Source organism: Mus caroli, chromosome 12 (genome assembly GCF_900094665.2).
Source record: "Mus caroli chromosome 12, CAROLI_EIJ_v1.1, whole genome shotgun sequence".
NCBI classification, from domain to species: Eukaryota; Metazoa; Chordata; class Mammalia; order Rodentia; family Muridae; genus Mus; species Mus caroli.
This window is the reverse complement of record NC_034581.1, coordinates 95,473,898-95,485,542: the sequence shown is the minus strand read 5'-3', so window position 1 is coordinate 95,485,542 and position 11,645 is coordinate 95,473,898. Positions and strand designations below refer to the sequence as shown.

The following is an 11,645-nucleotide window of genomic DNA, read 5'->3' as shown; positions in this document are numbered from 1 at the left end:
AAAAATGATAACTCAAAGAGACCTGGGCAGTGAGGCTTCTGAGCCAAGGTGTGTTTGCTGAGTTGTGAGGTCTCGAGTGGAGGACTGGCCCCCATTTTGAGTGTCTTCCACGGAACAAGCATGGACCCTGAAAGTGTGAACCCTGCAGGTGTGAATCCTGGCCAGAATAGCAAATAGCAGACACTGGAGGTTCATACTAAAGACTTTTCTCTTTACACTTATACTTTATTGGAGTGTAAAATCTATACCATGTGTTCCTTTTTCACAATGAAGGCCCCTTAAAGAACCATACCAGACACACACGTGTAAAGACATGAAACAACTTTTAGTAGGCTCAGATCCCACATGAAATGTCACCATGATGTCAGGAATAAATGTGTAATAGGGCCTGGTCAGTGGCTCAGTTTCTGGTTTTGTTGAGAAATGTAGGGTTGGAGGATGTGAAAGATCAGGGCGAGCTCATCTGCCTGAGCCCTGGGGAGGTCTGACTCACCTTTGGGCAATACTGGTAAATATGGCTTCCTTCCCCCTCAAAACGGGGAAAGAGTCTGGCTAGGTGTAGGAGTGAGCTGATGGAAAGTGTGTGTAAGAAATGTCAGGGGTGAATGGGGGTGAGGGACAGTGGGATGTCATGGCTGGAGGAACCCCATCAAACAGTAAATTATGACTGTATGGGGGAAAAACATTTCAAAGATATAACTGTTTTGCTGGTGGTGGTGAGTATGAACCCCAGTGTTTCAGCCAACACTCCACGTGTGGGCTCTCTACCCTTTCTCGATTAGCCCAGGTCACAGTGATGCCTTGGTTGCCCTAGAACTCACTCTGTAGACCAGGCTGGCCTCAAACTCAGAGATCCAGCTGCCTCTGCCTCTGCCTCCTGAGTGCTGGGATTAAAGGTGTGCACCACCACTGCCCTTAGGCTCTGCTCTACAGTTAACTGTTTCAGACTCCTCTCTTAACTGAGAGGCAGAAAGATTCCCAGAGCAGAGCACAGGGTGGCCAGAAGAAGCCAGGATGAAGGGCAGGAAGAGCAATGCCCCTGGAACTCCTACCTAGACGAAGGCTGGCATCGGGCAAGGGACTGGGCACACAAACAGCACAGCTGGTCACATGTGCACTGTGGTGGCACCCACCAGCTTCCGGATCATCTCAGCATGAACGTCATGGAAAGGCAGCCCATCCACTTCCATGCCCACGATGCCCGAGACACCACTGCGCACTTGCTTCTCTACCAGGATGCCCAACATCTTTTCTTCCTGGGAGGAAATACAGAGATGAGGAGGAGACAGAAGACATGTGGGGAGAGGGAGGACAGAATGCATAAATATCTGTAGAAAAGAAGCTTTGGGCTAGAGATCTCTGTTTCTCTCTGTCTCTTTCTCTTTCTTTCTTCCTTCCCGTCTTTCTTTCTCTTTTCTTTCTTCTTTCTTTCTTTCTTTCTTTCTTTCTTTCTTTCTTTCTTTCTTCCTTTCTTCCTTTCTTTCTTCTTCCCCTCTTTCTTTCTTCTTTCTTCTTCCTTCCTTCCTTCCTTCCTTCCTTCCTTCCTTCCTTCCTTCCTTCCTTTCTCCCTCCTCCTTTTTAAAACAGAGCCTCTGTAGCCCTAGTGGTCCTGGAACTCAATATTTAGACCAGGCTGGCCTCACACTCTTAGAGATCCACCTGCCTCTGCCTTTCAAGTGCTAGGCTTAAAGGCATATGGCACCACACCCAGGAATGTGTCCTTTTTTAACAAGTAAAATTTGAGATAAGGCATGAACTCACTGGAAAGCACCTTATGAAAATTAAAATCAAGAGCTGGATGTGATAGTTCATGCCTGTCATCTCAGTACTTGAGGGGCTGAGGCAGGAGGATTATAGTCAGTTTGAGACCAGCCTGGGTTGTATAATGAGCTCCAAGACAGCCTGGCCTACAGAGTGAGAAGTCTTAACTTCTCTCTATGTCTTGGAGACCCCATCTATCATCTGGGGTCATTGGTGACCCTGGTGAGGATATGGCTTTCAGAAGCTATAGTGAGGATTAAATGAGACACTGGAAGTAGAGCATCCAGCATGGCCCTTGGCACACAGTAGGAAGACTTGGCACACAGTAGGAAGGATGCTGGTTGTCAGTACAGTGAGGAAAGGCCAGAGCTTGCTCTCTGACTTGCTTACTGGGTAAGGGGGAGGGGGCTGGTCCTGTCTCAAACAAAAGCAAAGCGTTTAAACAGATCGGCTGTTTCTTCGGGCACTTACCTTCCCATGACCATATTTCATGCCCCAATAGAGACCTGTATGGTCCTAACACATACCAGAGATGTAATCCAGCCCCCAGCCAAGCCAGGGATGAGCTCTCATGCATCTGACTGTGGCAGGAGGCCCCTCCCGAGGTCCCGCTGTCAGCCTCTTGAGGGGTGGGCACTAGTTTGATTTCTACCGCTGTGATAAACACCATGACTAAAAAGCAGTGTGACAGAGAAAAAGGGTTGTTTCAGCTTATAACTCTTAGGTCACACACCATCACTAAAGAAAGTCTCAGGACAGGAACTCAAGGCAGGAACCTGGAAGCAGGAACTGAAACAGAGGCCATGGCCAGTGAGAGGCCAGCCATCTTTAACCCAGGAAGAGCGCATCCACCAAGGCACTGACTCTGCCCTGCCTTCAGGGTTGGACTTCCCTGCTTCTAGAACTGGAAGAACGAAGAATGAGCTGTTTGGTCCTCCTGGCCTATGGTATTTTGTTACAGCAGCCTACACTGACTAAGATACAGGGCAACAACTATCAGAGGGCATTAAAGCCGAGGAATAAGCCAAGCAAAGGCCTTGCGGGCACTCATCCAAAGCTTCACATAACAGTGATGAGGAGCTGGGGAGCTGGCTCAGGGAGTAAAATGCCTGCCACATGACTGCAAGACCCTAGTTCGCAGCACTCATGTAAAAGCTGGAAAGGCAGAGATGGGGCAACCCTGGGATTTGCTGGCAAACCATTCTAGCCTAACTGGTGAGCACCAGATTTAGTGAGAAACCCTGTCTCAGAAAATAAGAGGGGAGTGATTGAGGAAGACGTTTGACATCAGCCTCTTGTCTCTACACATATGTGAGTGCACGTGCAAGTGTATCCCAGACATGTACACACATGAATAAATGATGCCCAGACACTTTTCTCTTGGCCCTGGGACGGCCTCTCTGTTCTGCTCCCAGGCGAAGGCAGATGCTCCCCCTGTGAAAGGGGGAGGGATCCAAGCACATTTCCACACAAGTCCTTGTCAAGAGCTCCTGGCAGGGGTTCTCCAACCCAGACAGGCATCTACCACCCTTTGTTTGGGCTGGAATCTCCCACTCCTCTTCTCCACTACACATATGCTCTCTTTACAAGGCAATGTTTGTGGTACTACAGGGCCTGTCCTTAATCTTCTCATTCTTTTGGGACATGGAGGGAGTTGTGGAGTCCTCAGGGTGAGTATGAACAGCTAATAGGTCAGGAACTGGCTGACGTTCCAGCCTCTAAGACCCAGAGGGACCAAATATGCCAACTGCCGCTCCCAGCGAATTTCCAGGAAAGACCACACCATGTTCTACAAGACCAAGTGGAGGGGGTAGCTCCTCCGGGGCTGGAGCAGAGCTGAAGGCTGCAGTCCTGCCCAGGCTGCTGCGGCCGTCAGTGAGACAGGAGAGTGGAAGGAGGACTGAAGTGAGGCGTAGTAGGCAGGCCTTGAGGATGGAGTCAAGGTGGATGGGGAAAGAGGCCACAGGGCAACTTCTGGGCTTAGAGACAGAGTGTGTGAGGTGACCTACTCATTCACTCTGGATCATGGTGGGCTGATGTCTCTGGAAAATGATTTTTTAAAAGCAAATTAGATTTTCTTTTTAAAAATAAAAGTAAGTTTGGAAGCTGGGAGTACCTATAGGTCTAGGAACTTAGGAAGTGGAAGTTGAGGCAAGGTTTGCTTGAGCCAGGATTTCAGCCCACACTGAGGGGGTGGTAGAGCCGGGGGAACTTCCATCTGGGCTCCTGCGTCACTGTGTTCCCTGCCCAGGCTCCTTCTCCAGGGGCCCCATCTGACTGCTCATTGTTTCCCAGAACAAGCCTGGGTCTGGCCCCCAGGAGGGGTTCAGCAAATGTGGCTCTGCTTTGAAAACATGCCTTCCCATTTCCTCCTCGAGAACAGGGCATTGTTAATACATTTCTGAAAGGGTGGGTATCCATGCCAAGAGGAGAATGTTTCCATCCCTGGAGGCTGAGTGTGGGGCTGTGGGCATTGGCTGGGCGGGTTCACACTTTGTGTCTGTGTGAATCAGGAGTCATGGGGGAGGGTGCCCCCCTTCCCGTGTTTTCCAGTTCAAATCCAGGAAGCAAAAAGAAAGAACAGCTAGCCCTCTGGGTCACCCAGGGAAGACTAGACCATTTCCCCCATGAGAATGTCACTTGGGTCTCACACCCACCTCTCCCGCAGCCCTCAGCATTCTCAGGAGCTCAGACACTTCTCAGCCACCCGAGGCAAGCCCCAAGTCTGGATCAGAGAGACTCTAACTCCTATTTTAGCTCTGTCTCTTATTGGTGGTCTTGGCAAGACTTACCACCTAGAGCCCACCAGCTCCCTCTATGGAAAGAATAATACCAAGCCAGAGAGGTTCCAAATTCACCAGGAAAGAGGCCAGAGGGACTGCATAAAACATCATGAAGAAAAAGAAAAGCAGCTATAAGGCCCTCTAAATATGGGGGATTTCTGCAATGGGGGGGGGGGGTCAGAGCACCAGCCTTTGGCTGGCTGAGAGACATCTCAATTTTCTGTCCCTTGTTAAACTAATACACAGTCCTAGAAACGGACCCAGTTAGTAACCAGCAGGTGTCCAGGTGTCTACACCTCAGCGAACTGGTCTGGAATTGCACTCGTTGGGGCAGCCTTAGGCCTCCCAAGCCAGGTGCCAGGAAGATGGGCACTGTGAGTCGAACATGCAACTTCCAGTTTGTTTTCTCTTCTTCACGCTTGTGATTTAGGACGTGAGTTCTCAGCTGCCTGCTCCAGCCCACCGTGCCTGCAGCTCCCCTGCCATGATGGGCTGTTCTCTCTGGAACTGGGAGCCAAGGCAAATGTCTTCCTCTGGAAGTTACTTGGTCATGGTTTCGTTTGTTTGTCTGTTTGTTTGTTTGCTTGTTTATTTAATCACAGCAACAGAAGAGTAACTAATACACTAGTCAGGGCTCTGGACCAACTTCCTGTGCTTCAGATTCTCCACAGGACTACCTAACAAGAGGCTAATCCTTCATCTATGTCCTGTAAGTCTGGACCATCAGCTGCTTCTCAGGGTAGAACATGTCTCACCCATTCAAGAAGCACCCACAGGGGAGGGGTTTGGGGTTGGAAATCAGTGTGGGTGAACAGGACGGCTCCAGGAGATACGGCCCTCCCCTGAGGGCCCGGGAGAGGGAGAGCCCCTCCAGCCATCCCCATATTATTGAGGCTCAGAGCGGAGCTCAGGGCTGGCTTGTTCCTTGCGCTTCCCCCTGACATTTCACTTAAGTTAGAGATTCAAGGGCTGCTGCCTGTCCTCTGTCCTGGATGGGTCTAGAATTTGGGGCCTCTCCTGGCGATCTCAGGCTCAGGAGTCCTCCCTGACACTCATCACACCTGTGCCTACAACCCTCCAGTTAGGAGCAATATTATACAGCTGAGGTCAAACTGAAACCTTACTCACATTCTTCCCACCTGGAATTCATTCCCCCACCTCCTCCGAATCTGTTAGATTCCTTCTAATTTACCCTCACGGAACTCTTTTCCCACCTGATCTGCTCCCACACTTTCGGCATGTGTGATACCCCAGGTGTTTTAGTACCTTGACTGAGTTGTCACTTGTGTGACCAGGACAGTAAGGACTCTCACCCCCACTCCTGACCAAGAACCTGGATGCTGGCTTCCATGGATCAAGCGTTTCTTTCTTATGACAGTGCTGACTGTCATAAGATGACACTTTACAAAGACTCAGTCTCTGAGAGGGAAAAGCAAGTTGCAGAAAGTCAAACTAGAAAGGAAAGGATCTCGCTGAACAAGTCTTACATAAGACCTGAGGTAGATCCAAGGATTGTCTGAATCTGTGGCTCAGCCTGGCCCTGCAGGGAGACATTCCCTCTAGGCTAGCTTTGGATAACATGGTGGTTGTGGCTTGGAGCACTCAGGCCTGATTAGTTCTCATTCAGCAAGGAAGTTGTATCTTGGCCAGCGGCTTGCTGGAGTGTATTACCTTAGTGACAGATGGCAGGGCCTGGATCCAGCTCTGTTCCCCAGCTCCCCTGGAAGGTCCAGTTGCCCTCCTCAGGTAGCGCTCATGGACTTGACATGAGTTCAGAATATACAGTGCACAGGCCAGGGCATAGCCTCCCCAGTTAGAAACACCTAGAATGCAAAAGGAAAAAAAGTTCCATCACAGAACTGTAAAGATCCTGGGCTCCACTGGTCTGCCTCTAAGCAACCGGTGTCACCTCAGAGCACTGGCAGAAAGAGCAGGCACCGGATGACCTAGGGACTTGCTGCAAGTTCTTGGGCCTCAGCCCAGACCTCCTAGATCAGAATTTCTGCAAGATTGCTGGGGTGTGGATGATTTTTTTTAGGGAGCCCTGTAGGCATACTTGATTCAAGCTAAAGATTGAGAGCCATTGCTTGAAGCTATTAGGGCTGTCCCATGTTAATGACTGTTAGAGGAAAAGATACAGCCAACTTCTCACAGAAAGCCATTCCAGAATTCCCAACATGAAAGCACTGCCCAAGGGCTGCTCTCAACCCCTAGGCTACACAGAACCCTGTCCCCTGAGGCATAGAGCAGACAGTCTGTCAATTGAGGCTTGCCACTTCTCTGTGCAGAAGACCATCCCTAACTCACCCTCAGACCGACCTCCCTAGTCTGCCAGCCAGGTCCCAGGGCTCATTTCCCACAGCAGAGTCTATTTCGTCTATTCTCTGACACCTGTTTGAGTTCTCAGTCCTGTCAAAGACTGATGGGGGCTGTTAAGCTCTAGGCGCTGCATCATTAAGGAAGAGAGGGGGATAAGACAGCTCAGTGGGTAAAAACTCTGGCTGTCAAGCTTGGTGACCCACGTTCAGGCCCCAGGACCTACACAGTGGAAGGAGAGAACTGATTCCTGCAAGTTATCCTCTGACTTACACACACACACACACACACACACACACACACTCGCTCGCACAGATGCACACACAAATAGATAACTATCTCTTTTAAAGGAAGAGGATCATCAGATGGAGGAGAGAGGTGTGCACATAGCCAGTCTCAGGGTTAGACGATCATCAATGAGATGCTTGCAAAGGATCATGGGGTCACTAGAAGAGAGACCAGTTACCCTGTTTGGTTCAGGGAAAAGTCACAGAAAAGAGTCATTGAATGTGAATTTTATGATCTGGGTAGAATTCAACTGGAGAGAGAGTGGAGCTGTGCAGTGGGAGGAGCCAGGTAAGCAAAGGTACAAACACAACCCCCAGGGAGTACAAAGGGACACAGCCAAACACGGCCAAGGAAGACGACCATATCATAGTTATACTCGAATCTCTGAAACTGGTAGATGTCTGTCTCTGGTCATGTCTTACAGCTGTCATCAGCTGGCTTGTCACTGCTATACAAATCGTGGGGGCTGCGTCATCAACAGAACACTCAAGGGAAAAGAGATTCTTGCTTTGGTTGAATAATCTAGTCTGCCATCCTGCTGCAGATGTCTTGTGTGTCTTAGCTCCTGGAGTCCTTAAAGCAAACCAACGAGGCAAAGCATCATTGTCTACATGCGAGCAGCTCAGAAACAGACACGGAAGGGTAAAGGTCACACAGTGGGTGAGTTGTAGACATATGATGTAATTCAAGCTATTCCCTTCAGGGCTTACATTCCTTTTTCTTTTAAAAAAATGATTTTTTTTAAAGTTTTTTTAATTGTGTTAAAATCTACGTGACATGAATATATTATTAAAAAACCAGATGGGGGGCTGGTGAGATGGCTCAGTGGGTAAGAGCACCCGACTGCTCTTCCGAAGGTCCAGAGTTCAAATCCCAGCAACCACATGGTGGCTCACAACCATCCGTAACGAGATCTGGCGCCCTCTTCTGGAGTGTCTGAAGACAGCTACAGTGTACTTACATATAATAAATAAATAAATCTTAAAAAAAAAAAAANAAAAAAAAAACAGATGGATCCTTCCCTGTTCTCACACCAGCTACAGAGAGGGTGATGTGACCACTGAGGGTGTGGGGGTCTCTCTCTGCCAGGAATCTCACAGTTTTGTAGCAGCAGATACCTAACCCGAGTGTGCTCCAATCCAGTTCAGTTCTGATGCTATGCACCTCAACCATGTCAGAGCCTATGGGCTGGCCTGAGGTCTTGGTCTCTAAGACTGCCTCCTCCTCTTTTGATTCCAATGTTGAGCCCCGGGTTGCTCATCATAGTCTCTGACTGACTGTGAGGGTTCCTGAAAGCTCATATTGGATTTAATTACCTTGCTTCAACAGCCACAGGGGAAGGCTGTTTTATTACAGAGGATGTTATGAAAGAGCCAGATGAAAAGATATACTGGTAAGGCACACACAGAAATGGGCCTGGTGCTTGCTCTGGTTGCTCTGTCCTCCAGGAACAGCGTGTGTCTGGCTACCTGGGAGCTCTCTGAACTCTTTTGGGCTTTGGTGTAGAACTAAGCAAAACCAGCTTTCTTGGGCTCTTCTTTGCCTCTCTGTGCAACATCCTTCTTACTAGGTGGGGAACAGGACTCTCCGGACCTGGATGGTCTTATGATCTATCAGACAAGGGTAAATTGGAGAATTTCTTTGTGGCTGCCTAAAAATGGGAGTATATTCTCACTCTGGGGAAGAGAAATTCTAGTTTCTATGGTCTGCTTTGGAGAGGGAGTTATATAAACTTAGATCCATGGGTGAAAACAAAGAAATTTTCTATCTATCTATCTATCTATCTATCTATCTATCTATCTATCTATCTATCTAGTATGTATGTATCATCTATCTATCTACCTACCTATCGTCTATCTGCCTGTCTATCATCATCTTCTATCTATTGAAAAATATCACATTAGAATTCACCACTTTAGCCAGCTTTAAGAGTATAGTCAGGTTCTTCGGATCCCAGGCACTGCGGGAGCCGCGGGTTACCGTGTAGACACGGCCAAGTCCAAGAACCACACCACACACAACCAGTCCCGCAAATGGCACAGAAATGGCATCAAGAAACCCCTGTCACAAAGATATGAATCTCTTAAGGGGGTTGACCGCAAGTTCCTGAGGAGCATGCGCTTTGCCAAGAAGCACAACAAGAAAGGCCTGAAGAAGATGCAGGCCAACAATGCAAAGGCAGTGAGTGCACGCCCAGAGGCCATCAAGGCCCTGGTGAAGCCTCAGGCCATCAAGCCCAAGATGTCAAAGGGCCCCAGTGGAAAACTCAGCCGTCTAGCTTTCATTGCTCACCCCAGGCTTGGGAAGCAGATTTGAAGAAACATGGCCAAGGGGCATAGGCTCTGCCAACCAAAGTCCAAGGTTCAAACCAAGGCAGAGGCCAAAGCTCCAGCTAAGGCCCAGGCTTCAGTTCCAGTTCAGGCTCCTAAAGGAGCCCAGGCCCCTGTGAAGGCCCCATAGAAAAGGCTCCTGCCAGTGTGAAGACAGATGGACTGCTGTGACACACCTCCCCACACACTATTTGCAGATGACAACTGTCCTATGCTGATTTTACAAATAAACTTGAGGCAAGAAAAAAAAAAAGAGTATAGTCAGCAGTGTTAAAAATATTCCCGTCTATCATGTATTTTGTCTATCTAAAATATCACATGAGAAGTCGCCATCTTAACCATGTTTAAGTGTATACTTTAGGAGTGTTAAACATCTATCCACTGTAAGACACATAGACTGTGCCACCAGAAGAATGGGCATGGAACTGGTGAGGTGGAGCATGCTCAAACCCTAGACATCTCAGAGATTTAAGATGCCAGGAGTAGAGCTAACCCCCTTCCTGGTCTCTATGCCTGCCTTAGCACATAGAACCACAACCTCCAACTAAGTGATTGCAGGTAGTCAGTCACGTAGTACAGCACCTGGAATCCTTCCCCAGACAAATAGAGTATCCCCAACATCTTAGCCTCAGCCAATAGTATATATTTATCCCCAAATCCCATCCCATTCCCCAAGGTTCATACAGTCCCTGTCCGCATGGAATAAAGCACACACCTAGGCTTATCTGAGACTGGCTGTTTTTACTGAGCTGTAACATTTGGGGGAAAGTTCTCTCCCTCCCAAAGCACTCATTGTTGGACTTTGGACCCACCTGTCTGGCCAGACTCCCATTCACATGGGCTTACATGAGAGTGAGGACTCCTGACATAGTTGCCATCCCTGAGGGACCCAGGACCTAGGCCACCTGCCCTGTGCTGGCCACCCAAACCTCTTTATTCCCTTTGTAAGAACTGTGACACTTGCAGTAGTCCTGGCTGGATTGGAGTCCTGTGGACCGTACTTATCCAGGACTCTGTTTCACCCTCCATGGTCTGGCATACACCCAACATCTAATGCCCTAGAGGGAAGAAGCAGACTACAACAAACCCCACCCATTCCAGACTTTGCCCTGCCCTCTCCTGGTCAGTATACTGGTGGCACCCAGACACCCAACCAGGAGAGGCAGAACCCAGAACCACAATCCATCTATTTAAAATATCAGAATCGGGCCAGGCATAGTGGCACACGCACTTGGGAGGTGGAGACAGAAAGATCTCTATGAGTTTAAGGACAACCTCATCTATGGTGTTTCAGACCAGTCAAGGCTACATAGTAAGACCCTGGCTCAACTTCATCATCTTTAAAGGTACAGTTATATAGCATTAAGTATCTAGTGATCCATTCATCCAAAACATCACCATTTGTGAGAGTACAGTTGAGCAGTGTTTAGTCTGTTCTCATGGTACAATTCCAGAGTTCATCCCCAGCCTCTGAAACTGTAGAAAATAAAGGCATGCTTGGGAAGCCATAACAAAGCAAAAGGTAGAATTTAAACTCCAGTGTAAAATGATATAGAATGGTTATGAACTGAGGAGGAAGCTGACAAGCAAGCTAAAACTGCTGACTGTGTTATGGTGGGATGACACAGCATATTTTCCTGTGTCGTCACCCTGTACTACTTGCATTTTAAGAATGCCTTTGACCTACTATGACATCATCTTTTCAATGAATGAGATGTAAAACCCACGCTATATTTAAGCAATGGTCGTGGCCATCAGACCCGGATCATGGGGTACATAGTGGGGGGGGTTGGAAAGATGGGGGGGACCATGACCAGCAGCTTACTTAAGCTCATGTGCTGGAGACCCCATGTGAACTGAGCTCACTGTAAACTTTGACCTAGTCCTTAGCAACCACTGACTCTTTCATGGTCTCCATAATTTTACCTTTTCCAGAACACCATATAGCTGGGTTCAGATCACACAGCCTTTTCAGACTGGCTTGTGCAGTTACTAATATGCTCTTAGAGTCTCTCGTTTCCTTTGTGGTTCTCTCTCTCTCTCTCTCTCTCTCTCTCTCTCTCTCTCTTTCTCTTTCTCTCTCAGGATATATCCCACAACATGTATGGACTTAGTTCACATATCTACTCATTGAAGGATGTTTTATCACTTCTTAGTTCTATCAGTT

General features: G+C 48.4%; 1 protein-coding gene and 1 pseudogene across 3 annotated transcripts in view; one reads left to right on the top strand and one right to left on the bottom strand.

The window, feature by feature from the left end:
* Positions 1–204: 204 nt before the first annotated feature.
* Dglucy (D-glutamate cyclase) overlaps positions 205–11,645 on the bottom strand; it is a 91,007-nt gene continuing 79,566 nt past the window's right edge. For all 3 annotated transcript variants that reach the window (XM_021178971.2, XM_021178972.2, XM_029484363.1), the window contains 2 exons: positions 6,216–6,367; positions 205–1,256 (listed from right to left, as the gene is read on the bottom strand). In XM_021178971.2, coding sequence (XP_021034630.1) covers positions 1,107–1,256; positions 6,216–6,367 — 302 coding nt within the window. In that variant the 3' untranslated portion in view covers positions 205–1,106. The remainder of the gene's footprint in view (positions 1,257–6,215; positions 6,368–11,645) is intronic.
* Positions 7,298–9,628, top strand: LOC110307275 (annotated as a pseudogene).